Below are 16,921 nucleotides of genomic sequence, written 5' to 3'. Positions count from 1 at the left end.
AAGGGAAATAATTCTGTAGGGTGATGTAGAGTTATATAGAAATTATTTTAGGATTGTTTCTGCCAATATTCACTAGCCTTGACAAGTAATAAAAGTTAACTGCAACACCCTGGTAAGCATGAAAAGGTAAAGAAGACGCTTGTCCTCCCCTCCCTCTGGTCCTGTCTCACTTTCTACATGATGAGAGACAGAGCTGATGTATAGAAGTGGGGTGGGTGTTCCAGGATTGAGGACTGGTACTCTCAGAAAGGTTGCGGGTCCCTATAAAGAAACTTTATGGACATTAGCCCTGGTCTATGAATTGTAGCCACCTGTGAACCACTAATATTATGGCTAGTGCTAACCACCAGAGCCAGGCATCTCCCCAAATATCCCATCTCTGATGTCAATCCAAGATTCTAGGAAATAGTCAACTTCTAAAAACTTTCAAAAGTTTACTAGACCTCAAAAATCTAGTGGAAAAAACTTGAGTTGGCTACATAAATTAATGTTACATAGTATCTCACTTTCCCCCATCTTTATTTTCTATAATTTTTCTGTATCAGGAGACCATGAGAAAAAGAAGATTTTAGTAGTCTCTGAGATACCCAGTAATAAGTGTTATTATATTTATTTATCATCTAAAAAATAACTCCCATTATGTCTTCTTTCTGATTTTCTTTGGTCTTGATTTCTTTGGGCTAAAAGGGGAATTTTTTGAGCTCAGGCTTCTAAGAGTGAAAGAAAACCAAAGTGACAATAAAGCTAAACATTCTACTTCAAGTGTTTATCCTTGAGAAAGTAAGATTCACCCTACATTAAAAAGCCCCTGATTTTTTATTTCTAAATTCAAGATTTTAAACAGTTACTGTACAGAAGGCCCACCCACACAGCTAATATCGAAGGCAGCCCCAAACCTATTGCAAATCATGAAAATGTTCTGATCCCTTGTGGACATGGGCACTGTGTACAGGGCAAGGCAGGTTTGTACACAACTAACTTAATTCCATGCTTCATCAGGTTACACTAGATGTCCTACAGGAAAGCCCTATGGGAAAACAGAAGGGAGAGTTGTCACTTTGGATTAAGGAGCCAGGGGAAGGCTCTTATGGTAGGCGACATCAAGGAAGTATAGGATTTCCTCATGTAGAAAAGGGAGTGGGGGAGCCCTTTTCAGGCAGAGGTGAGCACAGACAGAGCTCTTGGAGTAACCAGAACATAGGGTAGATCTGGGTTTCTAGATTCAAGTGTATGTGATCACATGTGAGTGTGTGTGTGTGTGTGTGTGTGTGTGTGTGTAGACATGACAGTGATAACACCTAAATCTGGTGAGCAGATTATTAAGGTTTTTGAATTCCATTGAGGACTTCAGCTTTATTTTGCATGTAACTGGAATTCAACAAATTTTTGTGTAGGATCAGAGCTGTTTTAAAAAAATATTTCTTCAACAACTTGTAACTCCAGAAATAAGAGGTGTCAGTCTCCATTATTTGCACCATTAAATCTAGTTCTTGGACACTGTCCCAGACAGCAAGGGACAGATTCACTATTCATAGGGTCCCTAGACTTTATCTCAATGAATGGAGGCATCCTCCAGTATTTTCTTGTATGACCCGAAAAACTCAACCAAAGGATAACTAGAGGGAAAACCAAAGATTTAGTTTATTCACATCTACTTGGGACTGTTTTTCATGGTCTAGACAATTTATTTACCCTGTAAATGAATGCTGTCCATGCTTGCTTTGCAAAGTTGTAGATGCTTTTCGCAATGTCCACCTAACTTGAGGATTTACTTTATCAGATAGAAAAACAAGAGGCAGAAAATCACCGGCTCCAACAGGAACTGCAGGATGCCAGAGACCAGAATGAGCTGCTGGAGTTTCGAAATCTAGAGCTAGAAGTAAGGAAATGATGATAATGATAATAAAAATATTAACATGCACTGAACCCATTCTTTGTGTGAGGTACTAGCTTAAGCATTTCAGATACATACTCTCATTGGACCTCACAACCACAACCAAGATTTGATAGATGAGGCAACTGAGGTTAAATAACTTGCCCAAGTCCTGTGACTACTACGTGGTGAAGCACTGATGCAACTCAGAATTGTCTGTTCAGATACTGTACTTTACAACACTGTTGCCTTTATGAACAAGGCTAATGAATAATTTTAAAATAATTTGAATAATATATTTCAAACTTTATCAATATTTCATTGCTTTTAAATAATCATTTCCATCCTTCATTGAATTCTGACTCAGGAAAATATTACTTCAAGAATTATATTTTAAAATGTACTATATACACAAATATTTTATTGGTAGACCCTTGAATCTGTAAGTAAACTTTTTATTCTGTAATGCATTATGCAAAAGGCTAAGAAGCAAGGTAATTTGTTTTAGGAAATACTTTGTTTAACTTGACAAAGTTTCAGAGTCTTTGTTTTTAAGTAAAACATATCAATCAAATCAGATTTGATTGTATCATGCAGAATCCGGCATAGGGTCTGGTTGAATGTGCATGATATGTAAAGGATAAGAAAATTTCCCATTTGATTTCTTTGTTATTTCGCCAACAACTTCTTCTTGAGGTTATTTTACATTAGGTTTGGATAAAGTTAGTAGTTGGTATGCTTCAGTGAAGAAGAGTTAAGTCATCTTTGGTAGCCCACAAATCTTACTAACAAAGCTTGAGTGGATTGAATATGCAGAAGACCATGAGCTGCCATAAAACTTCATGGTCAGAAGAACATTCTTTGTGATACCTGAAAGCTCTAAATATTCATGTAGTTTAAAATGGAACTCCACTTCCCACATTTCCTTGATCCAAAAATTTGCAAAACTGGCCGCGGAGTGGCTGGGCCTGTGAGCCATGGCTACTGGGCCTGCGCGTCCGGAGCCTGTGCTCCGCGGTGGGAGAGGACACAGCAGTGAGAGGCCCGCATATAGCAAAAAAAAAAAAAAAAATTTGCAAAACTGTATGACACCATGTTAAATTCTTCTCGCACATCGCTTACTTGACTTATCAGTTCTTTTCCATTAAATTCAAGCATGAAGATCTTGAGTTCGATTTTTTTTTTTTTTTTTTTTGCCAAATGGCATATTGATAAGCTGCTGAAATAGCATAGAGGCCACAGACAACTGGTTTAGTGATTAATCAGTTGTTGCTTTTTTTTTTTAATTCCCACATATTCTTCACTGTATTTCAAGGAAAGAGAGAGACGATCCCCTCCATTTAATCTGCAAATTCACCCATTCTCAGATGGTGTGAGTGCTCTACAGATCTACTGTATGAAAGAAGGTGTCAAGGTAGGCAGATGTTTCCCTGTGTATGTTGTAGACAGTAGAAAAACTGGGAATTGGAAAAGGGGAGGTTGTTTGTGACTGTTTTGTCTTTCGGTCACTGGTTGTCATTTTGATACAAACTATGTAGGAACTGAAAATAGTCACATCTATGGGAAAATCGACAGAACATACACAAAATAAATGTGTGACAGATGTATGAATGGTAACAGCAAAAAAAAAACAAAAAACTAGGAAGCCATGATTATTTAGAACAGTAACGTAAAGAGTGATACAGAATCAAAATATTAAGATAATTACCCTTGATTATCTGGAAGAAATATTAAATAAATTCAATATTTTAAGAAACATATCTCAAGGATGCCAGATAAAAAGGTATTTGTTGAGTCCCTTTGTTGTGCTGTTCTAATTGCTATGGAATTCATCATCTTGGAATTTCAGTATTAGAAGAAACCTTGAAATCATCTTGCCCACCATCTCTTTTGATATGGGTGTTTTAGGGAGGATTTCACTTTTGGAAGGCCTTGGGGATTATAACATGTTGCTCACTTAGACAAAATATAATTTCATCTTTAGTGATATTGGAATACATTTTAAATATTAAGGTCTAGTGGAGGTGGCTCCATCTCCTGGAAAATATATTGTCCCTCAATGTAACAGAATCACATAGTGACTGACTATTCCAGAGGTAAGGCTAGGAAGCCTCCCGCTCTTTCTGGTCTCTCCTTACCTTCTGCATGGCCCTTCCTGTTCCCACTCTGAGCCGCCAAATATACCTGCTTTAGTTGCCTTCTCTCTACCTCTGAGATTGAGCTAGACTTCTGTATTTCTGGCAGTAGGGATCTGCTAAACTGTTATCTGAACCTGAGTAAAAGGATAACGTGGTACTAATGGGGGGGAAATTAGGTCAAAAATTGTGCTTCTTTGACTTCTGTCTTAAACCACTCTCATGTTGTTTAAACTTCTGGCCTTCCTGGGCTGCGTGAAAATTTGTAAACCAAAGCAATTTTTTGATTCAACTCTAATTCAATGAGAAGCACTTTACTTTGTCTTTTCCTTAGATGTTTTGTTTTTAGATAAATCACAAACAACCTAATCAGTGCATGTAGTTTATATACAAAGGAACTCTTTTAAATGGAGTTCAGCTGCTTCAAATTGACTCAGGGACTATAATAAAAATCAGCTGTTTTCCATAGGATGGAATTAATGCTAAACACCTAAAAAATAGAACTGCTCTGCAGTTTTCTATGTGGCAGTCAAAATCTCAACCAGGTCAGAATTCCATTAATTAGAATGAAATTGGTTGGTTATTTAAATTTCTTTCTTGTTACTTTTCTTAATACTTGAAATCTACCACAGTTGAAACAATTTTCAACAATTATAAGAAAAAGAGTTACTGAGCAAATCCTGAGTCCTTAGTACATCCTAGATGCTTTCATGTACAATCTCTTTATCCTCAAATCAGCCTATGAAGAAAGTATTTATTTTGCAGTTGGCGAAATTGAAAATGCACTGTTAAGTAGTTTTCCCAGGTTCACACAGCTTCTATGAAGCAAAGTGGAAATGTAAAACCAGCTGTGCCTGATTGAAAACGAACCAAGGAAGAGCAGGTCTCAAAATGTCCTCTCTAACTCAAGGTTCAGGCAGGCACTGATAGAATGGTAAGCCACGACTTGAATGAATCTCCTTGATTTTGCAGGATGTGAACATCCCTGATCTCATAAAGCAGCTTGATATCTTGGGTGATAACGGGGTAAGTCATGAATTGTTTAAGTACAGTAAAGATATGCATTTGCCTAAAGAGAAGCAAGAAATACTTGCCAATGCATTACGTGTAAAACAGTAGCAAGTGAAGGGAACTATACTCAGTATTTTGTAATAACCTATAAGGGAAAAGAATCTGAAAATGTAGCTATACACATACATATGCATGTATATATGTAGTTATACATATATATGTGTATAACTAAAGCACTGTGCTGTACACCTGAAACTAACACAACATTGTAAATCAACTATACTTCAATTAAATAAATAAATAGAAAAAAACAAAAAATAATAGCAAGTGAGACAGCAGGTTCACTTAAGCATGCGGCTTCTGGAAAAGAATCAGCAATCTATCAAACCACTCAGCTAAGGGATTGTAAGGATCTCTGGAAGGTAGTGGCAGAAGTGGGAACTGGTAAGGTGCTTTTCATGCGCAGGTTTCAGGTTTGAATGCCAATGGAGTGTGCGCTGATTAAAGCTAATTACCTTCTGACTGTTGCTGGGAGGCATGGGGGTGAAATTAATCAGTCATGCAGTTGCAGATGCTGCTAAACAGTAGGGTTGGTGGCAGCCCCATAAAAATGCGCTAGGAAACTATAATCCCTTTTCTTTCTAAAAACACCTTCCAGACAGGGTCAAGCCATATTAATTCAGTGGGAGGACCATTCATTGAGATACTAGATGAATGATGTATGTAGGTTGAAATAGTCACACTATTTTTTTTCCCTTGAAAAATTACCAAAGGAGAGAACAAAATCGATTAAATCACATCAAACTGCTGTGAAGAGATTACTCTTTATTTCATTTCTTTAATATCTTTATCGGAGTACAATTGCTTTACAATGGTGTGTTAGTTTCTGCTGTATAACAAAGTGAATCAGCTATATATATACATATATCCCCATATCTCCTCCCTCTTGCGTCTCCCTCCCACCCTCCCTATCCCACCCCTCTAGGTGGTCACAAAGCACTGAGCTGATCTCCCTGTGCTGTGTGCCTGCTTCCCACTATCTTTATTTCATTTTGGTTTCTGCTTTTCTTATGACTATTCATGCAGTATGCTTACAGTGAAACAAAATCAAGTCAGCACTAGAGATATAAAACCATCACATTTAATGTACTTTTTACAGCTTTTGAATGAACTCTTTGTTAGGAATTATTACTAAATAGAATAGGCCGTTTGTGAATGTTCTATGCATGCGTATGTGGCAGGCAAGTTAGGCAGTATCTTCTGATAGTATAAATGTCAAAAAGTGTTTTCAGCTTATTTTCTTTCTCCCCACCCCTTCAACCCCCGCCACAGAATTTAAGAAATGAAGAGCAAGTGGCTATAATTCAGGCCAGCACTGTGCTGTCCCTGGCAGAAAAGGTAATAAATCATACTAACATTCAAATCATCTCAGTGTCTGGCTTAACACTTGGGGTTGAAGGACAATCTCTTTGCACATGATTTTGCATTATTGAATACCTAATAAATATTTTATTCTTCAGGGTGATATAACCCAGATAGAATGAGAACACACAAAAGAAGAGTCTACACACTGATTTAGGGTGGGTGGATAATTCTTGCTTTGAAGTCTCTTAAAAATATAATTCTGTAAAAATGCAAAACCTGGATTACATTACTTAAGCCATCCTTACCAAGCTGGGAAACCAATAAAGAAGGGTTTTGTTAAGTGGTAAATTGGAGCATGGCTCTGTCTGTGGGCTTTTCCTTGGGTGTATACCTACCAGTTATTCCAACTGATTCTGTAACTTGTGGTGGCTCCCTGCACCTTCATTTAGGAAGCCCAACCTGGGGACTGTCAGAAGAGCAACACTGCGCGTTCTCTCACCCCCTTGTGTCTAAACCTGGTAAATGCAAGAGAGAGAAAAAAGGAAAGAGCCAAGTGAAGAAACCTGGTAACTGGCTGTATTCAGGGCACCTTGAGAATCAGCACATAGTTGACAGTCACGTGTACATGGCTGGGTAAAGTAAGAACTTATGTACTATAAGTTCCTTGAGATGCTTTCTTAATTTCTAAATGCATAAAAAAGCATGTTGTAAATTAAATGAAACCATGAGCAAGCATTCACCTTGCTCCAGTCTGAAATGAGGGAATTCTACTGGTCAAATGACCCAGTTAAGTTACTCAAACAAAACAATGACATTTAAAAAAATGGCAGAGGGAGAGAGAAGAATTGCTATGAAATAAAAAGTTACTTAAGAAATATTGAAATGGTCCTTTTTTGCATCCTGTTTCAAGCAAACCAAGTGTGAAACCAAGGACATTTTGCTGACAACTGGGGAAATTTTAATATGGACCAGGTATCAGATGACAAAAGGGATTAATATTAATTTTGCAAAGTGTGGAAATGGCCTTGTGGTTATGTTATTTCTTAAAAGACCTTAAGTGTTAGGGACACATACTGAAGTATTTCATGTGAAATATCTGGGATTTGCTCTTTTGAAAACTTCCACCCTTCACAATTTAATAACAGACCTTATCACTTTCCCTTTCCTCTTGTGATCAAATTAATAGCACCACATTGTCCCTAACATAGGTCTAGAATCCAGAATTTGGCAAGAGGGCCCCCTTGGAACTGGCCCTTACCTATTTCTCCAGCACCCCACTTCCTTCCTTGGTCACCAACCAAGGTCCAGCCATGCACAGATCCTTTTGGGGCTCCAGTCTCCTCTCTCCTCTCTTCTCTCTCCTCTTGCTCTCTGTCTCTCTATCACTCTATCTCTGTCTCTGTCTCTGTCTACCTCTACATATTTTCATCCCTTGGTCCTTTACACTGTTCCTTTTGTCTAGATTTTCTCTTCTTCCCTTTCTACCTTTGTCTGGCTAAATCTTAATCATTAGACCCTCCCATACATGGGGAAGCCTTCCTATTCACCCAAGCCCAGTTAGGTCTTCTCACTCTGTGTTCCCACAGTGACCTGTGCTTCTGCTACCATGGCTTTTAGCAACTGTAATACAACCACACTTTTTTTTTTTTTTTTTTTCTGTAGTTCACTAGACTCTACGCTCCACGAGGGCAACTCTGGAATCTGTTTTTCACTCTTTGTTTTCCTAGTTTTTCACACCAGAACATCTCATCCAGTTGGAGTCATGAAGGGCTATGATTCTTTATTGCAAGTGTTCCCTCAAGCTTCCTACTAAAAGCAGAAAGTACCCTACAGCACGTAGGAACTGTTCTAGTAAAGCTTTGACGTATTAGTTCGTGCCTCCACTTACCTCCTTTGCAAAACAGGTGTGAGGGGTTCGGATTAAACAATCAAGGGGTGATGCCTATGCGCTTAGCACTGTGATTGAAAGTGAGGAATCAGCTGAATAAGACACAAGCTTGTCCTTAAAATGCTCATGGTCTGTGCAATTGCCTTTTGTGCAAATCTTTGCAATTCATAAGCTAAAGTCACCGCCTCCCCCCATGTTCGGGATTCACAGATAAACATTTCTACCTCCAAGTAATTGTAAATATCATCTTGAACTTCCTGAGACCACACATTTGAATTATCTCTCTACCATCTGAGAGTGTGACCTTTAGCCAGAGGTTGAGCCTAGACAAATTTCCAACAAGGAAATCCTATTGTGACTTCGTATTAAAAATAATAAGAGCAGTGACCTTATGTGAGGACATGTTACGGGCCAGGGACTATGCTAAATACTGTCTGTGCACTATCTCATTGCTCCCCACAACCACCCTATATTCATCCACTATTTTCATTTTATCTGTGAGAAAACTGTGGCCTGGGCTATTCATTCCTCATCCTGCATCATCCATGTAGTCAGAGTCAGGAGCCAACATACAAATCTATAGCTAAAGCCCATGACCGGACTACTTCACTTCACGGTTCTCTTAAAAACATAGTGTGGGATTTCCCTGGTAGCACGGTGGTTAAGACTCCGCATTCCCAATGCAGGGGGCCAGGGTTCGATCCCTGGTCAGGGAACTAGATCCCACATGCATGCCGCAACTAAGGAGCCCACGAGCCACAAGTAAGAAGCCTGCCTGCTGCAACTAAGACCCAGCGCAACCAAATAAGTAAATATTAAAAAAAAAAAAACATGGTACACAAGAGAATTTGTTTCTCAATGGTAAATGGCAGCAAGCAAGAGGAAGCATTTTAATAAAGCTTGATGGTACACAATTGCAATATGAGGGTGTTTACAAGAAACCTATGACTTTGGACTGAAATTTGTTTCATGAGGGAAGCCATGTGTACGTACAAGAGCTGAGAGATTAGCACCTCTCCAGTCTCCACGGCCTTTTTTCTTTCCCCATGTTCCTTACAGCCAAGGGGCTGTTGGATATGGTGGCCCCTTGTGAATACCAAGGCTTTAGTATATAGAAAAATGCTCAGTACACCACATAATTTATCACAAACAAACTAAGAAGAAATAGTTGGTAGTGAGGCAAATTTCTAACAGTGTGGAAGTACAAAAATGAATGTTAACCAAAAACAAGAATGTATTGGTTACCTAGTACGTGCAGTACACTGTCAGTAGGACCTTAGGTTTATTACATCCTTTAATCTTCACATTATTATTAATCCCATTTCACAGATAAGAAAGTTGAGGCTTAGAGAAACCAGGTAACATTTCAAGGCCACATAGCCATGAAAAGCTAGGATTGGGATTAGACCCAAGGTAGTCGGCCTCTAGGACCCACACACTTAATTATTTGCCCAATTGCCTCCCTGAGGGATAAGCTTATGGTTAACTTGATGGAGACCCATTATAACAATTTATTCTCTGAAACCATATATGTGGTAGGCTCACAGTATATTATTCAAAGTCTAAATTCATTCAGGGTATTGATCTGTGCTAATATCAACACCATCTAACAGAATGATATATTCTAAGTGTTAGGAAAGATAAGTTCTTTCTGTGTGATTTAAAATTTGTCTCCACTCAACAAAAATGATTCCTCAACATTTAGCTGTAATCAGTGTCATGTACTGAAAAAAATGCCATTTCTCCAGATTCACCTGGCCTTCTTTCTTTCATCATGCTCCCTCCAATCATGGAGAATTAGACATACCTTCTGCTTGGAACTTGCCCCTCCCCTTTGCTTAGTCATCTCTGACTCATTCCTTACACCCAGTGCAACTGTCATTTCCAATAAAACCTCCCATGGTGTCCAATGAGGGCAAAACATGTGTTGGTCTTATTCACCATCACAGCCCTAGTACCTAGCACATTGCCTCACACATGGTAGATATCAATGAAGGCTTTCGTTGAATGAAGAATGAATGAATGAGTGGAAATTTATAAACTTGTTTCTGAGCTAAGAGTTAAAATGTACCAAGTTTTCACTCCAATTCTTAGTCTGCTTCCTGAGATATAAGGGGAAGAGACACTAAGCAGCTCAGGAGGCAGCACCATTTACACCATGTCAAGCAATCATGTCAAACACTTGTGTCTGGTTTACCCCTTAGTGGATCCAGCAAATTGAAGGAGCAGAGGCTGCCCTGCACCAGAAAATGATGGAATTGGAAAGTGACATGGTGAGTAAAAATGAGATGTCAGAAAACAAAAGAAAAATTGACAAGACAAATGGAAAACAACTGTTTTCTAGCAGTTTTATCTGGCACGGATGGAAGTTTGTAGCCTTGCCATTATTTTGTGTATAGACTGTGAAACAGAATGCCCAGAAGTACCCCACAATTTCAAGTTATAGCCTCCAGAAATATCATGTTGTAATTTTGTAGTATTTCCAGAACTAATGCTGAAGAAAATCCAGTTAGGTGTTTTCTTTCTTAGGCTAAATAATTTTTCCACCAAATTGACAGAAATGATGGGTGTAACTTTGGTATTAAAAATCCCCAAGCCACCTCACTCCCATTAAGATGGCTACTATCAAAAAAACCCAACAAAAATCAGAAAATAACAAGCGATGATGAAGATGTGGAGAAACTGGAACCCTGTGCAGTGTTGGTGGGAATGTAAAATGGTGCAGCTGCTATGGAAAACCGTATGGTTAGTGGTTGCTCAAAAAATTCAAAATAGAATTTCCATATGATACAGCAACACCACTTCTGGGAGTACACCCAAAATAACTGAAAGCAGGCTCTTGAAGAGAGATTTGTACACCTGTGTTCAAAGAGATTTGTACACCTGTGTTCAAATTTTAAAATAAAATTTATTTTAAATTGTGGTAAAAAACCATACAGCATGCAATTTGCCATCCTAAATTATTTATTTATTTAGGACACACCAGGGTCCAAGTTCCCTGACCAGGGATCAAACCCATGCCCCCTGCAGTGAGAGCACAGAGTCCTAACCACTGGACCACCAGGGAAGTCCCCCATGACTCTTCTTAAAGCAGATGCCCACCCCCAACCCCCTGCCTCCACCACCCCTTCATAAGTCTTAGCGAGACAGGCAGATGGATAAATTGGTCTGTTAGTTGGTATGTGGATGGAGCAATATGTGTGGTTAACTTTGTGCCCACTCTCTAAATTATCTTTGTGTTTGCTAATGATACACCGATGCGTTTGAATAAATTGTTTTTTATTATACAACTTTGCTCTATTACATTTCATGACATTCTTACAAAAATATACTATCCCAGTATATTTACACAGATATATTTATTAGCATCTATAGCATTTATCTTGTCAGAAGTCTACCCTTAGGGACTTACCAGGCGGTCCAGTGGTTAAGACTCCATGCTTCCACAGCAGGGGGCATGTGTTCGATCCCTGGTCAGGGAACTAAGATCCCACATGTCGTGCAGTGAGGCCAAAAAACAAACCAACAAACAAACAAACAAAAATCTATCCTTAATGACATACTCTTAAATTGGTATAGAAATCCTTTAAGACATTCCATGTGGATTGTTTGTTATATATTTTTTCTTCTTTCCATTGATTTGTACATTCCCTGTGTGAAACTATAAAAGTTGAACTATTTCCCTAAAAGACAAAATCTGTGACCCTACAAATACTAGTGATTTGTCTTACAGTGGAATTAGAGAAAACGCTAATCAATACAATTTATATATCACTTTCTCATTAACTAAGCTGACTCTATCTATTAATGTCGCCCTTTTTTCTAGGAACAATTCTGCAAAATCAAAGGCTATCTGGAAGAAGAACTAGACTACAGGAAACAAGCTCTCGACCAAGCATATATGGTAGGTACAACAAGCATTGGAGACACTCCGAGTGTTTACGATTACATGCTCTGGAGTAAAGCATCCTGTGTAATTTGTCATGTCATGTATTTGAATAGACCACAACGTGCAGCTCATTTATTCAGAGTTTTCCAGTTCTCATTCTAGAACAAATATATCTCTAGTTCTTTGCTGTTACAATACTCTTATAATAGTTAATAAATATTTCATTATACTTGATTTTTTAAAAAATTGAATTGTGTTGTTAAATAATATTTAAATAAACAACAGATTGGATGGCAATGTAGATTAAAGAGAAATTTTATTAAATCAAATCTGATTGTTGGGGAGCCTAGTCTAGGGGTAGAATAATGATGTTTTTAATGTGATACATATTTTTAATTCTGACAACAACCCTAAGAGGTATAGGGAATATTATTATTTATATATTACATATGAGAAAATGAAGGCTTAGAGAGAGAAAGAACTTGGCCCAGCTTGGTACACAAGTAGGTAGTGTTTAGATCTGACTCCAGACATTGTGGCCTTAACTACCGTCATCCAGCCACAGTAAGAATATATGGGTATGTATAAAATGGATAACTAATAAGAACCTGCTGTATAAAAAAATAAATAAAATTTAAAAATTAAAAAATATATATATATGGGGAAATGGGCTGTGCCTTTTTCTCTCCTCCAGAAGATTGTGCTGAAGGAGGAGCACATTTGATCCACCCCCCGAACCAAATTCATAAAGCATCATTCCTAATATTGGACTACAGCTTGCACTTCTTCTCTCCGTGTGGACACCACCCTGCCCCCCACCGTAATACACTGTAATGACTCAAGAGAAAAAGAGGAACATTTTGAGGAGTTGCTAGTAGAGGTTTTTATAATGCTTTCCTGGAAGCAGCCTGAGTCACTTTTGGGAAAAGAGTGAAGCACTTAGCCCCTGCTTATATCAAAGATGAATTAGTACTCCCCACCCAAGATGAATAAGAGATTCTGAGCACTGATGATGGGGAAAGGAGAGGATGAGTATTGGCCGCTGATTAGAGAATAAAGAAGGAGGTAATTTTTCCCTCCCTTCCTATCCTTTTAGCCTTGCCTTCTCTACCTACACACGGTAAGATTAAACTGCATGTGTGTGTGTTCCAGGACTGAAGACTCATTCAGATAATTATTAATATATTTAACTTTTAAGAGATGAGACCTGCTTAGTCCAGGACAGGAGCCTGGAGAACATCCCTCACCAGGGCGTGTCCTTTCACCTATGTCAGAGTCACAGGGGATAAGATGATAGATTTTGGAAACTGTATCTGAAGCATGTGAAAGAAAAGAAAACTGGGGTATAAGAAGCAGTAGACTCTTCATCTAAAAAAGAAAAGCCTCAAGGAAGCATTTTATAGCTAGAGCAACTATAAATCTCAGAGTATTAAAAAACAGACCAACTCCAAAGACTCTAGGCTATATTTCTCAATTGTTATTTTTGTAAGAAAAAAATGGAGACTATAAAGCCATCTTCAGAGGTGTGTCATGTGGAAGAGAGGTGGCATTGTGTGTGTGAAATACCTCCAATTTCAAGTATTTTACTCCAACTTGGACCACTTTTCAATGCTTATTTATAAAAATATGGCCACCACGATAGATGTCTTTAAATATCTGTCAAATGAAAGAGAGAACAAACTTATTTTCAGCTACATTTGAGAATAGAAGGATATACAGTTATTATAACAAAGTAAGGACTTGCTAAAAATGAAAAGTATGTGACATGGACAGGATCACAAGAAAAAGAACAAACTCTCCATCATCGGAGTAGTTCACGTATTGGCTAGATGATCCTTATGGCATCTTATAAAGGGGATCATCAAAAGGATATTTAAGGTGGAGAAGCTTTTTTTTTTTTTTAATTATTTATTTTTGGCTGAGTTGGGTCTTCATTGCTGCACGCGGGCTTTCTCTAGTTGTGGCGAGTGGGGGGCTACTCTTCGTTGCGGTGCGCAGGCTTCTTTTTTTATATATAAATTTATTTTATTTACTTATTTTTGGCTGTGTTGGGTCTACATTGCTGCGTGCGGGCTTTCTCTAGTTGTGGCGAGCGGGGGCTATTCTTCGTTGCGGTGCGCGGGCTTCTCATTGCGGTGGCTTCTCTTGTTGTGGAGCACAGGCTCTAAGCAAGCAGGCTTCAGTAGTTGTGGCACACGGGCTCAGTAGTTGTGGCTCGTGGGCTCTAGAGCACAGGCTCAGTAGATGTGGCGCATGGGCTTAGTTGCTCTGTGGCATGTGGGACCTTCCCAGACCAGGGCTCGAACCCGTGTCCCCTGCACTGGCAGGCAGATTCTTAACCACTGCGCCACCAGGGAAGTCCCAGTGTGTGGGCTTCTCATGGCAGTGGCTTCTCTTGTTGCGGAGCACAGGCTCTGGGAGTGCGGGCTTCAGTAGTTGTGGTGCACAGGGTCAGTAGTTGTGGTGCGCAGGCGCCAGAGCTCAGGCTCAGTAGCTGTGGCGCACGGGCTTAGTTGCTCTTCGGCACGTGGGATCTTCCCAGACCAGGGATCAAACCCTGGTCCCCTGCACTGACAGACAGATTCTTAACCACTGCACCATCAGGATAGTCCCTAAGCTGGATAAGCTTTGAAATTTATTTTGTTGCTAGGATCCTGTGAGACTAAAATAATACATCCCTCCACATGTACACACATGTGTACATTCACACACCACACGTAAGATGCTAAATTCCAAGGTTTTCTAATTCTATTTGCCAGAGAATCCAGGAACTAGAAGCGACTTTGTACAATGCTCTGCAGCAAGAAACTGTTATCAAGTTTGGTGAATTATTAACTGAAAAACAGCAAGAGGAGCTGAGGACAGCAGTGGAAAAGTTACGGCGGCAGATGCTGAGGAAGAGCAGAGAGTACGACTGTCAGATTCTACAGGAGAGAATGGAGCTCTTACAGCAAGCCCATCAGGTGAGGATGTAGTCACTACATCTGTGTTGGGTGGTACTAAGAAAATGGGACCAAGTGCTCAGTACATAGTGTTGAGTATAAGTATGGAGAAGCCTGGGAGCTAGAAGCTATTTTCAAAGAGTAAAACAAGTAACTGTTGTTTTCCACCTACACTCAGAAACAGGACCATGGTTTTATAATGAATTAATCTGAAGAGAATTGGCACTTCAGAAGCACTGTGTCATGCTACTGTTTTTGCGACTACTTTGTCATGAAACACCCCTTGAATCTCATGGAGCCTGATTATGTCCCTTATGCTGGGAAGGGACTCTCTGGGACTCAGTCCAGGACACAGATAATGCTTCCCCGCTGTTACTCATCCCAGTCCATAACATAGCCTGATCAAATAATCCGAAGAGGGTAAAAGGGAACAAGGACCTTTCTCTTTATTCCCAGAATAAACAGCAACAGCAACAAGGCATGGAAGCTGCCTCTTACTTACTGGCCTGTGCTATAGGTCAGGAGCTAAACTAAGGGCTCTACTTCTATTGTTTCATTTAATCTTGGCAATAGCCCACTACTGTAAGTATTCTCATTATCCCAGCTTAAGAGATCATGATACTGAAGAAGAGTGCTTAGGTGATTGGCCCAAGATGACAGATAGTAAGCAACAGAGCCAGAATTACACCCCAGATCGGCCTGACTCCAAGGCCAGTGCACATAAACATGGCACTGTGCTGTCTTCTACAGCTTGAATCATCTATAATTTATATGATTTATCTAGACTGGCAAGGCTCAAAATAAACACCCAATATTAACTTATAGCCAAAATTCTTAATTCCAACTATTTGTTCATGTCACAGATTGACAGGCAAAGACTAGGGTCCTGGTCAAAAAGCAGATTCTGAAATAATTCCAGAATTGAAAGTTCCAAGCTAGGGTATTCGGTACTCATAAGCTGAAATGAGCAACTGGTACGAAATCCAGATGGGCTCTACGGGAGGTAAGAATCACGTGGTCATTAGAGATCAAGGTGAGTAGAAAAGGAACAGGGGTGATTTTTTGTGGATCTTTACAGGCTAACAAATTACCCAAGTTAACAGGGAACTCTGAAGCCATTTTGTCCCAGAGATGATAAACACATGCATGTTTGTTTCACTGGTTCTTGAGATTCCATCATAAAGGTTTGGATTTTGACTCTGAAGAGAGTTTTAAAGCTTTCAATAATAGACTGTGCGGTATCATTGCATTAATGCAGGCATTCTTCCCTTCTATAAGGGAATGAACATGTCCTCTGCATAAATTTCTCAGGCTGCAATAGCATTTAATTAATTTCAGCAAAGAAGGAGGTGTGTCATAGAACTGCAGAAGTGTTTATTTTTAAGATGGACAAATAGTTATCTAAATTTTTTTATGATTAAAGCCTTGTCAATGCTTTTGTGTCTCTTCAGTCAGCTAAGGTACTTCACTCCCAAAAGAGATGGTCCTGTTTGTTTTGTTTTAAGTTACCCAGTCTGAACTGTTAAGTACATTATATTTCTAAGCCTCAGAGAGTTTCATTGACATTTTCTGTCTCCCAACCAGATATTCATTAGAATATGCCTTTCCAGTTATTTCTTACTTTCCTTTCAATCAGTAGCTTTGATTTGAGAGAATTATTCCAGAAAGCATTGGCCAGGATTTGTCATATATAAGTTTATAATGCAGTCTAAATTCTAGAGCATATCACTAACCACTCATTAGACATTTCTGTTTGAATGTTTTAGAGTGAACTCAAATGAAACATACCTAAACACACATTCTTATCCTTATTTCTCC

The 16,921-nt window shown here is 39.0% G+C and overlaps 1 protein-coding gene across 4 annotated transcripts in view; it reads left to right on the top strand.

Moving 5' to 3' along the window:
* Nucleotides 1–16,921, top strand: part of JAKMIP2 (janus kinase and microtubule interacting protein 2) — a gene marked incomplete at both ends in the record, with an annotated part of 63,444 nt that overhangs the window by 28,662 nt on the left and 17,861 nt on the right. For all 4 annotated transcript variants that reach the window (XM_082651624.1, XM_082651626.1, XM_082651627.1 and 1 more), the window contains 7 exons: nt 1,781–1,879; nt 3,189–3,287; nt 4,981–5,034; nt 6,352–6,417; nt 10,477–10,545; nt 12,099–12,176; nt 14,921–15,124. In XM_082651624.1, coding sequence (XP_082507750.1) covers nt 1,781–1,879; nt 3,189–3,287; nt 4,981–5,034; nt 6,352–6,417; nt 10,477–10,545; nt 12,099–12,176; nt 14,921–15,124 — 669 coding nt within the window. The remainder of the gene's footprint in view (nt 1–1,780; nt 1,880–3,188; nt 3,288–4,980; nt 5,035–6,351; nt 6,418–10,476; nt 10,546–12,098; nt 12,177–14,920; nt 15,125–16,921) is intronic.

Source organism: Grampus griseus (assembly GCF_964374135.1).
Source record: "Grampus griseus genome assembly, chromosome: 3".
Classification (NCBI taxonomy): domain Eukaryota; kingdom Metazoa; phylum Chordata; class Mammalia; order Artiodactyla; family Delphinidae; genus Grampus; species Grampus griseus.
The sequence above is the reverse complement of the archived record's forward strand: the minus strand, read 5'-3'. Positions and strand labels throughout refer to the sequence as shown.